The following is an 18,891-nucleotide window of genomic DNA, read 5'->3' as shown; positions in this document are numbered from 1 at the left end:
GCAGGTGAATTCCCCTAACAACAGAAAGATCTCCTAAGCATTAGTAGTATTCCACATGCTCTTGACATCCTCCTGCACAAGGAACACATTGTCTTATCTCCATTTCTACTGTGACATTAGAAAATACTAATACTAAATAATATGTAGTGACTCAGACTGGAAAACCCCTAGATCTTAAGCTGGCTAGAAATCATAGACTCACAATTATAGTACTGATTGGAGAAGGGGAGTGAGATCAGGAGATACTGAGAACTAAAATCAATTTTCAGAGAACAGAGCCAGCTGGGGAGAAAACGGATAAGCATAAAGCTGACAATTTTATTCTCATCAAGGATTATCATTAACTGGTAGGAATGTGTGTTATCAACTCATTCTCATTTCTTTATTCAACTAATGGTTATTGAAGACCTGCTATGTACAAAGACCCTATGCATTGAAATGAAAAAAAGCGAAATAAGGGGAATCAGGAGCATCAGGAGTGGGATGGGCGTGGGTTGCAATTTGTAGTAGTCAGGATGGTCAGGATGGGCTTCGTAGAAGGGTGCTATTTGAGCACAGATGTGAAGGAGGTGAGCTTTGTCAAAACTTAGACAATTGTAATAATCACAAGAGCAAGCACCTGCCTAGAACTGACTCCATTTGGAAAGGAGCCACAGAAAGTCCTGACACTGGAATTTGCGCAACAGAGCCAGATTTGCCAGCCAAAGCTGCTTATGACGCAAAATAATAAGGCGCTCTCACATTTCCCCGATCCACTCCCTATTTCTTTCCACTCCCAAAGTATTTTTTCTAGACTTGTAAACAGGAATTTAAAAGGAGAACATTTTTACATAAAACAGAAATCTACCCAACACAAAGACCAATATTAAAACAATAACATAAACGCACACAGGTTCTAGTTATTTCTTTAGCTTGTGTTGCCTGTCCCTGAACACTGCACCTCATTTCATTTTCTTTCGGTCAATATCTAGAAACTTCTAACAGTTAATAAGATAGTTAATGACCTCAAAGTAGGACCTGAGACATAATTTGTGGGGGCCAGGACACAATGAAAATGTAGGGAGTCTTGTTCAAAAAGATTCAGAATTTCAAGATGTAACAGCAGAGCATGAAACTACGTGCTGGGCCCTTCGAAGTGTGGTGCCTTGTATGACTTCACATGTCACGTACCTAAGAAGCCAGTCCAACTTTTATTTCCCAAGCCTGCCATACATATTTTCTCCTCTTCATTCTGCCTGTACAAATGAGAAAGTGAAAACAAGAGCATGTCAGTCTGGATCTTGACTAAAGGTATATATATATTAACAGGTGTTTGCATCATTGTAGTATTTCGAGCTCTGAGGACTTCTTAAAGGAACAGTAACTAAAAGAATGCATAATGCACCATTGTTCCAGTTTACCTCATGGTTAAGACAAAGTTCCAGGAAGAATGTCCAATCTGTCATGACCAACCAAAGACATTCACACAAAGATGGTACAGGAAGATGTAGGAATCTCCTAAACAGAGAAGTCCTGTGCCAGAATATTAAACAATAAAACCTCTGCACAATTTTCCACAGTGCTGTACTGAGATTACATGTTTCTTCCAGAGAAGGAAAAGTTTCTTCAACCAAATGTGCTATGCCACATTTCTTTGCCAAACATAACAGCCCACCCACGAAGGAGAGCATGTGATGAGGTACAATAATTTTGATAGCTTATTAAGGAAGCTGCTTTTTGATAACAGGGGAAGGTTTTTCCAGTGTACTCCCGAATGATAATGCTACTTCGCAAAGCCCTCTACTGAAAAGGATCCTCATGAACTTTCTGAATGTTACTGGATAATCAAAAGGGAAAGCTGCCTCTTTAGAAAACTGATTGAAACAGATCAGAGTCTACATGCCTAAGCCTAACTAGCGTCTAAACAAGTGCACCATAGTTCAGTGCTAAACCTTCCAATCTCTAGTCTCAAGTGACTCAGCTTTTCTTAAAATAAAATAATATTTAAATTTTAATAAGAATATTTTAATAAGATTATATTAATTTAATAAGAATAAAATAAGAATATTTAATTTAAATGGCAGTGGGGTCATTTGGGGTAAATGTACTGCCTCACGTTCCCTCATCGGGAACCCTGGGGATGTCTACTTTCCTAAGACAGTTTGAATGCAATCTATACTTAAAGTTTCTACATAAAATCCAGTGACTGAGTGGATTCAGTTGAGCCATTTAAGATACAGAAAACCAGGTTATCCTCTGAAACTCTACATGGAAATTGAAACTGGCTCCTGTCCCAAGCACCAAGTTTTCAATGTGTAACTGAATCGGTGATTAACATAGGGTGATATGACATATTAAAGTGAGCTATGACAGCTATTCAAAATCAATCTATGCTAACAAATCTAGAATATAAAGGGCCACCATTAAGAAAAAGAATTCTGATATTAAAAATAATGATAACAGCACCTATTCTTATATAGCATTTAGGCTTTAAAAAAAATAAAAATAGAAACTTTTACATTATCTTATTCAGCCAAACAGTCCTGTAGGTATTTTTGAAAGCAGATATTACCATTCCTATTTTACTTGTATAAGCCCAAAAATCTAAGGCCAAGGAAAGTTAAGGGATTAGTTACATAGTAGGACTTGAATCCATTCTGCTTGTCACATTTTCTGGCCACAGCATCATAGTAACTTGTAATAAACATCAAAACCACAAACCTCGCCCTGTCCAGAACTTCCTCAGATTTCTGTTCTTTACTCTTATGAACAGAGTTTGACGTGGAGCAAAGAGAAGAACCTAAGGAAGTTCTGCTTCACTTAACTACCTTTTCTAACCCAAACCAGTCCTTTACCCACTGCAGTTTCCTTCCCCCTTCTCCAGTCAGCAAGTGGAAGTGGAAAAGGAAAGAATGCAATACCATTTTGGAAGCATTTGTTATTGCTCTAACAGAGTTGGAACAGAACCAGTCATTTTTCAGAGCATCCCATATTCTAAGCCTTGTTACCTTCTCCCCATCCCACTTCCATTACATAGTCTCTTCACTCCAGCCAGGATTTCTTAAGGCAAAGACATCTTTGCATCTCTCACAGCTCCCAACACTGAGCTCAACACTAGCTGGAGCACAAAAGAAAACCATCAAGAATGAGTGAATGAATGAACACAATCAAACTGAAAAGGGGGAGAAAGCTAATGATTAGCTGGCCTGCTAACATATATATATATTTACTAAAGACACAGTGAAGTTTCCATCCCCCCCTTGATTATTCAGGGGCTTGTTTTGTGTTTGTTGCTTATCCTTGTTTGGTTTGGGTTTGTCACTATTCATTAGAACAAACAAGAAAGGAAAGACAAAGGAATAAAAGAGTAAAACACAAACTGAATTCTATTTAGAGATCTGTTCAAATTTATTGTAAGGTTGGCAAAGAAAACTAAAATTATTGAATAAAATGTGTAGAAAATGTGTGTTTTTTAACTCACTCCATATGTAGTAGTGATAACCATGTCCAGTTCCCATGGTTAACTTGAGAATTAGGATATTTTAAAGCAGAAATAAGCATAGGACCAGAAGAAAGAGATTTCCTTTTGTCTACTTTCGCATCTTCACTACACCATGCTCAAGAGATGCTCACCCAGCTTCTCCTTAGACACTTCCAATATCAGGTGGATCCAAACCTACCAAACATCCTATTCCATTTGAGAATAGCTCTCTGTGTTAAGAGTTTTGACATAATGTGCCAGAACCTGGTTTCCTTTCATTTCCACCGAATCATCATGACTTTAGCCATTGAAGCCATACAGCATCATTTTCTGAATTTTGACCATTTCTTATATCACAGGCTCACTGAAGACACTCTCCAGAATATCAGTGTCACTCTAAAAATTTAGTGCTGAGAGTTGAGCAAAACACTAACCAGCACAGAGCCCCTAGTTCTATAATATCCCTTCTTTGGAGCATTGTAATTCCACTGATATATTTGGGAAGCAATAAGGTGTAGTAATAAAAAGCACTACCTTTGGAGTTATAGAAAATTATGTTCAACACCAATTCCAACACTGAAGCAATCATATGACTCAGGAAAGTAAATAAACTCTTGTCCTCAGCTTTAGTGTCTCTAAAGATAAGAATTAACTAGAAAGCTTAATAAACTAGTCAGATACACAATGAATATACAAAAATCAATTGCTTTCTGAAAAAGTTAGCCAGAAAATATAATGTGAAACTATCCCATTCTTTAATAGCTACAAAATAAAAAACTGATAAAACCTAAAAATGATCTTACTAAGGGAATGTGCAGGAATTATATGAAGAAACTTTTATACTTTTATACCCACTAAGGAAATGTACAGGATTTATACAATAAAACTTTACTAAGCAAAATAATATATATCTGGAGAGGCACATCATTCCTTGGGGTAAAGTTGAATACAAAAAAACTGTCAGGTATTTCCAAATTTATTTTAAGTTTAGTTCAATCCCGATCAAAATCGGTAAGGAGGCATTCTTATTTAGGGCTGGTAGCAGCATGAAATTGATAAAACAGGACAATTTGGCAATTGGTGTAAAAAAAGTCAAAAACTTTTTATCTTTTGACCTAGAATTTCATTAACAAGGAACTTAATATTAAAGAAAAATAAGAGATGCATACAAAGATGGATTCCTAAGATGTTCATAACATAAAAGAATCATTTTTAAAGTACAAAAGTGGAAGCAAATTCAATATCTAAAACTAGAACTTATCTGAATAAATATAATGCATATATATTTGTGTACATATACATATATACGAGGGTGTCAAAAAAATGTATACCAGTAAACACTTTGGTCAACATTGCTCAAGCAGAAGTTCGCCGTAATCAGAAGTGTCTGGACACCAATGGTAACCACTTTGAGTCACTTGTAATTGTAATTGTAACCACTTGTAATTGCAGAAGTCAAATGTGACTTGTATTCATCTTTTGTTATTGATATATATTGAGTATTACACTTTTTTTCTTTTTTTTTCCCTTTATTTTTGTACCTTTCTCAGGGCACTTCGATATCTAATAATAATAGCTAACTTTTATGATGCACTTATTATTTATTGGGAACTTTAGAAAGTGCTTTTCTGTATTAATTCTCTTTACCTTCACCATAACTCTAGGAGGTATCATCCCATTTTATAGCTGAATAAATGTAGGTATACGATGTGGAGGTTAAATAACTTGCCCAAAGTCATCTAGCTTCTAAAGAGAGACCAAGGTCCAACTAAGCCCTCTGTCTCCAGAAGCTACACTCTTAACTATATGCTATACTGACTCTCCTTGCACATTATTTACTTAGTTGAAAGCCCTTGAGTTGAACCATCTCTTGAATACTCTTATCACCAAGCACAGTATTTTAACAGAGATGGCTGATAAAGAAACTGACTTCCAATGGTCTCCATGGTATGACATTTCCTTATCCCTCCAGTTTTTCTCCTGTTTTTCTACCACAACCTCTCCTCTCTACTCCAGTCACACTCAAACTGTTCCACTCTCTTCATTAATCCACAGCTTAACTTTTGGCTGTAGAATCTAAATACCTTAATAGATATTTATGCAGGTCTACTCTGAAGTAGGCATTGGTATAGGTGAAACAAGGATGAATAAGCTACAGTTCTGGCCCTAAAACACACCCACCCACACACACACACACTTAAGCTATAGAATGAGAAATGTAGGTATTTGGGGAAATGCAGGAAGTTGTTCAAAGCTGATACTTTTGGAGAAAAATGATGCCTGAGTTTGTCTTAAAGGTACAAGAAAGGGGCAAAATAAAGAGGGTGGGTAAGAGGAAAGGGCAGCATTCTAGGCAGTCGAAGCAAACACAGAGCATTCCAACATTTTCAATAACTTTGTGTGAATGGAACTAAGGTGGCAGGGGTTTTAGTGGTGGGAAAAGAGGCCAGATCGTTGTCAATACTTTATTAAATAATGCTAGTATTTTCCCTCCAGAAAGCAATAGGCTGCCTTTTGCTTAAGGTAGGGGAATAATGACCAGCAATTTCTTTAGAAAGATGACTCAGGTAGCACTATAGAAGATGGTTTGGAAGGCAGAGAGTATTACAGTTTTAATCGTTTTTTATCTTTCTTAAAATGTGTGTACATTTTTTTGGCACCCTCTGTATAATGGAATAATATACAGCCATTAAAAATAATTTAGAAGACTATTTAATGATATGGCATATCATTATGTTCATGATATATTGAAAGGAATAATTCAGATTACTAAACATGTAAAAATAATTTTATATGCACTATATCACATAGATATAAATCATACACAGTATAACAGTATTGATCTCTGATTACCTCTGGACAATGATAATTACTATTAGGAGTAACTTCTAAGATTACATCAAGGTGTATGATTGTGTGTTTGGTTGCTTGGTTCATTGGTTAGTTGTTTTTCTGGTTTGGTGGGGAATTAGGAAGGATAAGAAACTGATTGAGTTTTTAATATTGTTTCTGTTGGAATTCAACAAAATGATTCCAAAGTCCAATTGGAAAAATAAACTACTGCTACTAATCAAGACATTTTAGATAAGAGCAATAGAGGAAAACTTGCCCAATAAAATGTTGATGTGCCTCATTGGCACATAATCTAAACTATGTTGTATTAATACCAAAATCAATAATTAAGGAACCTATACAGATAACCTGGAACCAGCTCCTAAAGTACATTTGAAAATTATGTCCTCTTTGGCAAAATGTCTCTTCAAGTCCTCTTCCCATTTTTTAATTGGATTGTTTGTTTTTTTATTGTTGAGTTGTACAAGTTCCATATGTATTTTGTATATTAGCCCCTTATCGGAGGGGCTAATAATTCTTTTCCCATTCGGCTGGTTGCCTCTTTATTTTGTCGATGGTTTCTTTTGCTGTGCGGAAGCTTTTTAGTTTGATACAGTCCCATTCATTTATTTTAGCTTTTACTTCCCTTGCCTTTGGAGTCAAATTCATAAAATGCTCTTTGAACCCAAGGTCCATAAGTTTTGTACCTATGTTTTCTTCTATGCAGTTTATTGTTTCAGGTCTTATGGTTAGGTCTTTGATCCATTTTGAATTAATTTTGGTACATGGTGACAGATAGCAGTCCAGTTTCATTCTTTTGCACGTGGCTATCCAATTCTCCCAGCACCATTTATTGAAGAGGCTGTCTTTCCTCCATTGTATGTTTTTAGCTTCTTTGTCAAAAATTATTTGTGCATATTTACGTGGGTTTATTTCTAGGTTCTCAATTCTATTCCATCAGTCTGTTTGTCTGTTTTTCTGCCAATGCCATATTGTTTTAATTATTTTTGCTCTGTAGTACAAACTGAAATTAGGGAGTGTGATACCTCCAGCATTGTTCTTTTTTCTTAGGATTGCTTTGGCTATTCTGGGTGGTGAACACACAATGTGATATACAGTAGTACCTCAGTTTTCGAACATCTCTGTTGACGAACATTTCAGTTTACAAATGCAGTAAACCAGGAAGTAAATATTTCAGTTTTCGAACACACCTCGGAAGTCAAACATGTTTTGCAGCTTCTGCTGAGTGCAAGATCCTGAGGGCTAGCTGTCGGCTGTCTTCAAACATTTCAGAACTTGAACGGTTTTGCAGAACAGATTACATTCGAAAACCGAGGTACCACTGTATATAGATGATATATTACAGAATTTTACACCTGAAATCTATGTAACTTTATTAACAATTGTCACCCCAATATATTTTAAATATTTAATTTTTAAAAATTAGTAATTAATAAGTTAATAAATGATAAAATTAGTAAATAAAAAAGTAAATCAATATGAAAGAATTTTTCAATAAAATTTCAAATTAGTTAAAAATTCGGGGAAAAATAGATCTTCGGCATTTATCACAATTAAAATAAATTAAGCCTGATTAAAGAGTTTTTTAATATATAGAAAACTGGAAGAAAATGTGGATGAATAATGTATCTCAGATGATAAAGGAAATTAAAACCGGTTTCTTCACCTACATAATGAGGATAAGCACAGCCCCTACTTCATAGAGATTTAGAAAGATTAAATAAATTGATACAAATATAAAAAGTTCTCAATGAATGTTAGCTATTGTTACAATCATAATCATCATCTGCAGATCTTGAAAAATTAAACAAAAGAAATAAAGTTAGTTTTAGATGCTTTCTTTTTAATAATCAAATGCTATCTCTTAGACATTCACTGTGTAAATACAACACTATTTAATAATTCATTCTACAACTTTGCCAGGGATTAACCAAAAAATTAACCAGTTATTAAATATTCATAATTCACCTTTTTCCCTCTTCAAAAAATTTGCCACTTTCAGTCTTTTGATAACCTCTTCACCCAAAATTCCAAGATTACTTGACAGTATTTTTCTGTCGTGGCTATACATTTTTCTATTTCCTGAAATGAAGCCCATCAGAGTCTGAGTACCTCTGTCTTTGGCTCTCTTATTTCCTCTTGGGCTTCTACCTCCCTTTAAGCATATTTATTCTACCCTTTCCAGAACCAAGACTATTCTCCTTAATCAAAAATATGAAAGAAAAATAGGAGTTCTAGTTTAATCTCTGTTAAATTAATATTATGTATCTCAGCAGTAGCCTTTATCTTTTTGCTCTCAACGTAACTTAAATATACATACTTACAGAGGGTGCCAAAAAATGTATACACATTTTAAGAAAGGAAAAAAACTGTAGTAAAATTGTAATACTCAATATATACCGATAATAAAAGATGAATACAAGTGATGTGTATACATTTTTTTGGTGCCCCTCTATTTATATGCACATGATTTTTGTACCTTCAGTGTGTTTCACATGCTCCACATCTTCACATCACCCTTACCTTATTTACTTTATTACAAATAGATACCACCTGCTTATCTTCATTCTTGGTTTCATGAGCTCATTGGGGCACTCCCAGCGATATTAAACTATTTGGTTTTGTTTTGTTTACAGTAGTTCTCTTCTTCTCCGGGATCATTTGTGATTGTGTATCCATGTTTCCATTTATAAATTGCCCATGATTCATGATCGATCTTCCCTCTTGTTATATTTGCCCTTTTTTCACAATTTTTTTAAAATAATTTTTCAAGAATCTTTTTTCAAGAATTTTTAAATCTACTTTCACTGAAATCTAGTAAACCTCTAACTATGCCCGGGATTCTTTTCTAGGAATATTGTTAGTATATCCCTGTTTTTCAAGGCTACCATTATTTGCACATCAGGAATCTCTACATTGTTGAAAGTATTTATTTATTTATTTATTTATTTATTTTATTTTATTTTTTTTTTTTTAATGTATGATGGTCTTTATTTACAACTTTACTGGCAAAAAAGAGGGAAAAATTTAAAACAGTTTAACATGGCATTGCAGCTGATCCTGCCAGATTAAAGAAGTTTCACTTTAAATGTCCATCTAATTGTTCAAAAAGATACAATACTGAATCTGCATATGCAGTTTCCTTTATGAAGTACAGCACTCATATTTTAGGCATCCTTTTAAACATATAAATACAAAAGAAATAAAATCATTCATTAAAAACTGAATTAAATAAAGGGTATTTTAAATTTAAATTTCTGTTTTTCTTGTAACAACACATGCCCAATGAAAATCAAAAGCTGGAAAAGCAGTTACACTTCCTACTTGAGTGGACAGTTACACAATCAACCATTTTCTGCAATGACCATTATATTTTCAATTTATCATGAACTACTCTGAACTTACTATGAGATGTAGCCAAAGTCAGAAGACAAGACGTAGGGAGAATATTCCTTTTTTGAAGGAGAGTGAGCCCTCCAGAATATCAGCATGGGAAATAAACATCCTGTTGAAGAATTCTAGGTGGAAAAAAATTAATGTAGTCAATTTCAACTCATGCTGAGCCAGCTTCATTTTTTTCATTGACTTGTTTGGTGTCATTCTTCTAAATCAAGTGTGTTTAATTCTTCTTCTAGTTCATCCAAATCTTCCCCAGTAAAAAGATTTTCATCAACAGGAACAGCATCGATGGCTCCATTTTCTTGTCCCTCCCCTTCGCTGTCCTCTTCTAAATCACTTCTTTCACCATTTTCAGCCCTACCTCCGGAAGCTTCACTTAATTTGTTTTCATCCTTTTCTGAAGTATACGTGCTGAATCTTTCAAGACTGGCCACAGTAATACCTGTCTCATCTACATCTCTAGGAATGTATAGGCTTAAGTCTATGTCATTTACACTCACTGAATCGTCAACCTCATCACCACCTGTCCCCTGGGTATAACGGGTATCATCTGCTTCCTCGTCATCATCATCAACCAGTTCAGGCCGAAATTCAAACACCTCACGACCACTGATCACTAATGCTTTCCCTGCTTTGAAGTCTGCTTTTCTTCTTTCCATATCTTGCTCAAGTTTATCAATCTTTTCTTGTCTTTTCCTTTTCTTCCAGGCAAGAAAAGATTCTAGAGTAATTTTGGTAACATTTGGACCTAGGGCAGAACGCTCTCTTTCAATGAGATCTTCTAATGAAATTTCATCTTCTTTCTCTTCTTTCTTTTTATCTTTTTTCAACACAAATCCAGGAGGAAGTGCATGACGATACATGCAAATATCACCTCCTCCAGGGCACACCCAAAACCAGCCATATTTGTTGTTTTCAATAGCATCAAGGAAATGCTTGCACACTATTTGAGTTTTTGGTTTTTTCTTTTCCGCCTCACCGTGCTTCTTGTTCACTACTTCTTCCAGTTTTTTCTCGTCCCAATTATCCATAGTATCTTTTTCAAGTTCTTCATCTCTTGCATCAATGTAAACACTTCGCTTTTCACACTTTCTCTCCAGAGTCAGGTCATGAGAGAACTTACACTTATCTCCTTTAGTACACTGTCCTTGCTTGAAGAATGCACATACCACGGATTTGGGATCTGCACCTTTACTTATTTTTTGAGCAGCAACTACAGGTTTGAACAGCTCATTTAGCTCTTGCAATTCTTTCTTCTTATCATCTTTCTTCAATTTCTTTTCAGCTTCACTTTGTGCTACCTGACGCGGATTTTGTTGACCAAATTTAACTTGATGAGTGACAGCCTTGATAAACTTCTGTTGCTTTGCTCCTTTTTTGTTCTTTAGACCAAAGGTTTTGTCTTCGATAATCTTCTCCTTCTTTTTCTGCTCCGCCTTTTTGCTGCCCCCGGCCTGCGCCTGTTTCTTGGGGGGCATCGCGGAGACAGGTGGTACCGGCCAGACTTAGGCGCAGCCGGACACCGTCAGGGTATCTGGCCCTGCGGCAGGAAAAGGAGGAAGACGCGGGCCGCCGTCGCTGCCGCACTGCTGTTGAAAGTATTTAAACTCAAATAACCAGCTTCTAGTATTGTTTTTTTGAGACCTCAAACAATAAGAATGTCAATAAAGCTTGTCATGAAGTATAAAATATCAGCTTCTGGCAGAACAAATCTGAAACCATTTGACTAATTGAATTAGCTCAATTCATCAAGTGCTATTATAAATAATATCTGATTGACCCCAAAACAAACTTCCATGTGGGTTCCCTTCCTCCTATACCCTTGTACGTAGGTGCTTCAGGAAGTATCTGTGCTTAACTCTCCTTTTCTTTTCATAAAAATGTCTCCTGTTACGCAGCATAGTCTGCTGGACTCAGCTATCCCTTCCAAAACTCCTCTGTCTTTATCTCTAGCTCTGACCCCTCTTCTGACTTCTCTCCATCCAACATCTTAGCTGCCTACCAGATAACTCCACCTGGTTGCCCCAAAGTCACCTACAACTTGGTGTGAATCCACCATTTTCCCTCTCAAACTCTTTTTTTCTTCTCCTGAATTTCTTATTTCTATTAGTGATTCTGCTCTCCTTTACACCCTAGCGTAAAATGTGTACAACCCTTTTGAGCTCTGCCTTTCCTGCATCCATGTCATCAGTTGTCAAATTCTGACAGTTTAAGTCCTCTCTGATACCCATACCCTCTGCTACCTCCTGCTCAAGCTTTCATGGTCTCGTGTGTGAGCTATAGCCTAACTGATTTTCCCCCTCAATTTCTCCTTCTTCAATATTTACTACCCAATGGGGTATATTTAACTGCCTAAAACATAGCTTTAACTCTCTCTTTCTGAAAACCTCTCATTGATCCCTATCTCAACACATAAATAAATTCCTACCACTCAGTATTTTCTATTATGGATCTGTCCTCATCCTGTTATTCTTATATTTCTCACTTATATTCTTATATTTCTCACTACTCTCTGTATGGCAACTTAGTTTCCCGTCTTGCTGTTTCAATTAATGTCCCAGTTTTCTACTTCCAGGCTTTTGCTCACACTGAGCCCTTGATTTGAGTGCCCATTCTCCCCGCTCCCCAGCCCCCAAGCAACTACCAATGTACTTACTCAGATGCTACTTCAAAACCTCTCCTAACCATATCAGCTAGAAGCAACCTCTCCCTGTCTCCCCTTACCTCTCAGAGCACCTTACTTGTGCTTTTGTGATGACATTTACCACTTCACTTCTTAGACTTAAGTTCTATAGTTATTTGTAAAAATTATTTTCTTTTTTCATGAGAATGTAATCTCCTTGGTGAAAGTATCTACTTCTAAATAATTTTTAAATATTGCACAACTCCTAACATCACCTTGAACATAGTGTATATATATATATATAGGTACCTAACTATTGGATAAATTAATAATTAAATAATTTAGGATCAATCCTTCCTTCTTGATTGATTCAGGCATTTTATAATATTAGCTATATCAATATCAATAATATCTCAAAAATACTCACATTGCACTTACTTTTATCAAGTATGTGATTGAGGTAATATCATTGAATCATAGATGTCACAATTTATAGTTGTATAAGGTAAATACAATACTTTTCAAAATAATTAAGAAGTGGCTTTTTATACAATTGGAATTTGTGGGTGTCCCACTGCTAAAATATGTTAAGTCAGAAAAATAAAAATCTAGGCAATTGTTCATTGGACAAAAAATTCTTTGTTAGTTAAACACTGAAGAAGTAAACAGAGATATAAGTTATTCATAATGGTTAACATTAATAAATATCTGATGTGCCAGATTACAACAGGTGTCTATAGAGATGCTTGAGCTTCTGGGGAAATTTTGGGAAGGAGAGGGCATTTCACATCTATTTCATAATGAATTGGGAAGGAATTAGCTGGCTGTGACAACTTTAGTGTACAACAGAGCTAGATGTACAACTTAAGGTTGACTTATGGTTTATTCTACCACATTGAAACTGAATTATTGCCATGTTATTTTTCAATAGTACTTATATGCTTATAAAATTTGGCAGAAGGATAATAACTGGCTGTTGATAAATATGAGAAAAAAGTGCTCCTATCTTAAAATAGAATCACCTATAACATTATAAAATTACCTTCTTAATTACCTACACTGAGAGGAGAGGCAACACATTACCTCTGAGTGACAAAACATTGGTATTCCCTAGCAACCTGTCTATAAGACTTGTATTGCCAAGTCTTATAGACAGGTTGCCAGGGAATACCTGTCTATAACACTTGAGATGCCCTGCCTCCAATCACAGCTTTTATTACCTTATTACCAACACCAAGATGAAACCAGCCCAAACTGGCTATGGAGAGGGTTGGGGAAGCATTGCCGGCTCCAGTAGTCACTGTTACACATATTTTCATGCTCTTCTTTATGGACTATCCATGGAAAGAGGTGGATGGGTATACTCCAGCATACAGGGAATTTAAAATGTGCTCCCTTCTAATGAGAGGCTCGACTCGTGCTGTGGGCTGTACTGGTGCTGCCTCTAGGCCATAGTATTTCATGATGGAGAGGACATCGAGGGAAGTTGTGAGAAGCTGACTAATTTCCCATTCAGGGAAATGGTGTAGTGAATTAGGGAAGAAGGTGGAGGCTGAATTCAAAGTGCCTGGATTCAAATCCTGGTTCTGCCACTTATTCGTTGTGAGAGCTTAGAATAGTTAATTCCCTAAACTTGAATTTTGTCTTCTATAAAATGAAAATTATTACAATATCTCTTTGTAATTGACTATTACCTGAAATATTACAATATATCTTTGTTATTATGACTATTAAGTGAAACAGTACCTGTCATGCAGGGTGGCATGCAGAGTCTCTAGTCCCGCTCCCCACATAAGAACACAGCACATGGTGAGGCCAAAAAGGAAGAGCCACAGAGCCATAGATAGGGGAATCATACCACTATATTCTCGCTGGAGGCAGGATCCACACAATCTGCAACCCGCCATGCTAACTGCAGTCTGCGCTTGCTAGCTCAGCCACCATCTTCTTGCTAGCCCCCCATTTGCTGCTAGCAGTTATATTAGTGGCCAATGGCTCACTGGTTACAGCTGACGGCCAACTAGCCACAGCCGATGGCCATCCAATCACAGTTGATGGCCATGTACTACCTGAGGGAGCACCTTTCTATGTGAGGGCGAGAGCCTGGAAACTGCACTCCTTGCTCTGTCCCCACAGTACCTATAAAAACTTACCAAGCTGGCAAAATAAATTTAAAATATTACTGATATTTGCTCAGTTAGTAACCTTTAGATATAGTAGAGAATTGACTCATGACTTTTTAGAGTTTTTATTTCTAATGACCAGATTTTATCCAAAAAAAGTAGTGATTCTGAAGACTCATGCCTGTTGCTTAGCTATGTTTTTTTTTCCAAAAGAACTGCTTATGGAATTTAAAAAGTAATGCTGATGAAGTCATATATTCTTACACATAAAAAGAAACATGACATAAAGTTGGAGAGCAATGTGTTATTTTTCTACAACAAATGTACCTGAACTTATGAATCAAAAAGAGTTTTTATCTTCAAAGGGGTCAAATCAGGAAGCCATGCACTTATTTCAATAATACTGCCAAATATTTTTGGAACTCTTCCTTCTAAATTACCTTCTGAACCTGCTTCCAATTCTTTTAGATGTTTTCATCGGCAACAAATTTTTATGCTTTGGGAGTTTTCAATTTTGAAAGCCGATTTAAAACCAACTCATAAATAAGAGGGAAGAAACTGTCATAATTGGTAAAAAAAAAAAAAAAAAAAAAAGGAAATAAGGGCCTTTTTGCATAGCTTGTAAAATATCTCAAACAATTCCAGAAAGGAACTGTCTAAAACATTTCAGGCCAATGGAAGCATTATCAAAATTAGTGTGTTGCTTTCTGTATGATTAACAGGTTATGTGCTCACTTACTTAATTCTATTAAACAAATATTTATAGACACTATGTGTCAAGCACTGTCCTATGAACTTTTACATATATTACCTCATTTAATGCTCATACCTTATGAGATAGTTTTATAATCCACATTTTACAATGAGGTAGTTGAGGCACAGAGAAGTTAAGAATTTTGTCCAAGGACACAGCGCTAGTAAATGTTGGACCCAGAAAACAAACCCATGCTATTTAGTATATATGTTATTTTTTCGAAAAAGTATAACCCATGTGCATTAATAGTTATGCTTTCTGAGTTTCATGAGGTAATGCAATTTAAACTTGGTGAAAGATACTATATCTCTCCATGAATTTCTTTAACCTCAGCAAAAAGCCCTCTTAGTGTCAACAAGCATTATCTGATCCTTTTTTTCTCTATCTTCCCATAGCAAGCTATACAAGGAAGAAACAGTCTCACTTTCTAGCTTCCTAGTATTCTCATGCTCCAGAGCCTATCTTGTTTTCCCATATGACAGACCTTTTTCCTTCATCCTCTTGCCAGGAACAGTCTTTCTCCTCACAAGGTTTCCTCATGCCTGTTTCAAAATTCCCTCCTTAAAATTCACTTATTCCATTGCATCACTCAATCTTGCTCAATCTTGCTAGGCTCATGGGGAAGAGTGGAAAGGGGAGAGGGGAAGGAAAGGTATTAAAGTGTTTTTAACTTCCTTCGGAAAAGCACCTTATTTTGTTTTCCATCAGCAAAATGCTTTGAATGTCTCACTTTCCCCTCCTTTGCTTTGAAATGAGTTTCCAGAGCAGCTTCATAGCAGTGCCAAGAGCATCGTGCTGGCCAGCTATTCAATAATGACAACAACCCCAAGGAAACCTATTGAAGCAAACTGAAAAAATAGATTATCCTGGAATCTTTTTTATTTTAGGATAAAAGAAAAATACAGGAAGAAATCTCACAAAAGCGTCTGAAAATAGAGGAAGAAAAACTAAAGCACCAGCATTTGAAGGTAACTTATGTCTTTAATTTCATTTCAATGCTTTTGTATTCAGATATCCTGATGGCACTCAAATTTCAACAGTAAAGATGCTTTAGGAAGCAAAATATTTCAACATAGTTCTACTGAACACCCTAATAACCATAGGGGAAGCCAGCAAGCTAGTAATAATTGCATATGAGATGAATACCTTCTGGGAGACATATGGAAAGTTGAAAACGTGGTATTGTTACTTTTATCTTTTATGACTGAATTTCCTCATTTTCTTGGATAACCTTGAGAATTCAGCCTTGATAATTTGGCCCTGAACACATTCTTGCTTAACATCCCTAGGGAGTGGATCCAGCTAGGAAGTTCCATTTGACATCAATGAAAGGCCAGCCTTCCCCAGGGGCTGCAAAACAGACACTGTCTGGTCAAGGATGCTTACATTTAGAAGCTCAGTGCAATGAATCCAATCCTGTCTGAGTATGATTCGGGGTTTTGTTTTGTTTTGACAGAACATGAGGTCATAACCAAAAATAAACCTCCATTTTTAAAATCAGACTTTATGTCTTCCATGGGTGTGGTCATTTTATAATTAAAGCACATTGAATTTCAACATTTTATTACATAGCTTAGTTACAAGATACAACCAAGTGACAAACAGGAGTTCCTTGTGAACAGGCCCAAGCAGGAAACTACTTATGTGGCAGGGCCGCTATCAATAGATGTAATGAATCCCTCAATGAAACAATTCCACATGCTCATGGGGTCCACAAATTAAAGTAACTTTGTGCTGAATTCAGCTAAACTCATCTTTCTGCGGATCAAGGAACAACTTCTGAACAGAAACATAATTTAAGATCCAATTAGCCTCAGTTCTCTGGATTCTGTTTATGTCTGCTCCTATACAAACTGACATTTCCAACATTTGATGGATCATTTCAAAACATAGTTAGCCTGTTATCCTTACAGTATGTCACATTGAATTTACATGACTAGTAGACATAGCCAAGAAATGCAGTGTATACTGCCAGAAAAATCAATACAATAAAATCAAATTTTACCAAGTTATTTACGTGCAACTCAAATGAAGTCAAAGTCAAACCCATAACAGTTTTTGAGATAGGCCATTTCTAACTCCAAAAATCAGTGCTTGTGCTATGTCCCCCTACCCCCCAAACACACAATTTACACACAATTTGGGTCTCACAGTGAACAAATTACAGCTTCTGGGTAAACTGATAGCTCTCTAGCATTAAGCAATTAGTATCCTTGCATAATGGATAGCCAAACAACAGTAGAGCTCACAATAGGAGAAAAGGTTTAAATATCCCCTCTGTTCTTTTAAGAAGTAAGTGTCACATAGGAAAACTCTAATACACTGAAATGTTCATTACTTAGGTGGCACCTCATTTCAGTAATTGCCAAAACAGTCCAAATAATAATACATGATCTTCCCTACAGATTTGCTTTCTGGAACCCAGGAGATCTCTTTTACTTCAATTGAATCAAAATATTTATCATACTTTAGACTGCTGTACACAGTTGGGCAAGTTGTGCACTGCACAAAGATACCTGACAGGGGATGCTGAAATCCTGCCCACAGTCCCTTAGAATTGTGCATCCTGGCAGAGAGCTGCTTCTGTCTGGAGGGTGAAGTTTCTTTTTTTATGCACAAAGGTGCTGTCCACCTTTCTAAGTTGTGCACTGACTCAAAAGGGTGCTAGTGGGGAACTGTACCTTTTCCTAATTTGCATATTAATACCATGGTGATGAGCAGTGATCCTAGGAGGCTGTAGCCCCTCTGCTTGCAACCTAGCAGGAAATTTAAGATTAAATAAATAATTAGGACAAGTTAAATGATGATTTTTTAATTTAAATGAGTATAAGCAGTAATTCTTTAATTTGGGGTGGTCAAAAAAGGTTCCATTAAAGGTGTAGGATGTAAGCTGACTCTTAAATGATAAGTAGAATTTATATAGGTGCACATAGGGCCTTTTCATCAATAAACATTTATTAAGCACCTATTATGTACAAGATACTAAGCTGGACACTACAAATATAAAATAAAGTCCTGTCTGTGTCCTTAAAATTGTAACTGACACATAAACTTAATAGTCGCATTTATACTGTGATAAACACTATATATGAGGTGTAAACTGCAAAGGGAACATAGAGGAAAGAATGGCTACTTCAATAATGCACATTCTTCCAAGCTTTGAAGAAAATGTTGGCTATACCAAACATCAAGTAGGCATAATTCCAAATGAGGGTTCAAAAATGTGTAGAAATATTTTAAAAATCAGTTGCAAAATATGTTCACCAAGTCATGAAAGCTCTATTGGCCTCTACAGCTACCAGTTTTTCATTTGTATTTTTCAATTTTGTTTAGATTTTTAAATTACAGTTGACATGCAATATTACATTAGTTTCAGGTGTACAACATAGTGATTAGACATTTATATAACTTACAAGGTGATCACCCTGATAAATCTAGTACCCATTTGACACCATATACAGTTATCACAATATTATTGGCTATATTCCCTATGCTATACTTTACATCCCCATGATTATTTTGTAACTACCAATTTGTACTTCTTAATCCTTTCCGCTTTTTCACACATCCCTCAACCCCCTCACATCTAGCAACCCTCAGAATGTTCTCTGTATCCATGAGTTTGTTTCTGTTTTTTGTTCATTTATTTTGTTCTTTAGATTCCACATGTAAGTGAAAT

At 36.0% G+C, this 18,891-nt stretch overlaps 2 protein-coding genes and 1 long non-coding RNA gene across 4 annotated transcripts in view; 1 reads left to right on the top strand and 2 right to left on the bottom strand.

Moving 5' to 3' along the window:
• Nucleotides 1-1,622, bottom strand: part of LOC308487719 — a 32,226-nt gene extending 30,604 nt beyond the window's left edge. Inside the window, exons 1-2 of the long non-coding RNA XR_013991742.1 lie at nt 1,401-1,622; nt 1,171-1,235 (exon numbers count right to left, since the gene is read on the bottom strand). This is a non-coding gene — a long non-coding RNA (uncharacterized lncRNA). The remainder of the gene's footprint in view (nt 1-1,170; nt 1,236-1,400) is intronic.
• PALMD (palmdelphin) overlaps nt 1-18,891 on the top strand; it is a 51,446-nt gene that overhangs the window by 3,890 nt on the left and 28,665 nt on the right. For both annotated transcript variants that reach the window (XM_081026304.1, XM_081026305.1), the window contains exon 2: nt 16,100-16,180. In XM_081026304.1, the coding sequence (XP_080882430.1) occupies nt 16,100-16,180 (81 nt within the window). The remainder of the gene's footprint in view (nt 1-16,099; nt 16,181-18,891) is intronic.
• On the bottom strand, nt 9,291-11,280 carry LOC308487341 (zinc finger CCCH domain-containing protein 15). The gene has a single exon (XM_081025424.1). The coding sequence runs from the start codon at nt 11,188-11,190 to the stop codon at nt 9,910-9,912; it is 1,281 nt and encodes a 426-aa protein (XP_080881550.1). The 5' UTR covers nt 11,191-11,280; the 3' UTR covers nt 9,291-9,909.

Source organism: Rhinolophus hipposideros, assembly GCF_964194185.1.
Source record: "Rhinolophus hipposideros genome assembly, chromosome: 19".
Classification (NCBI taxonomy): Eukaryota; Metazoa; Chordata; class Mammalia; order Chiroptera; family Rhinolophidae; genus Rhinolophus; species Rhinolophus hipposideros.
This window is presented reverse-complemented; position numbering and strand designations above follow the sequence as displayed.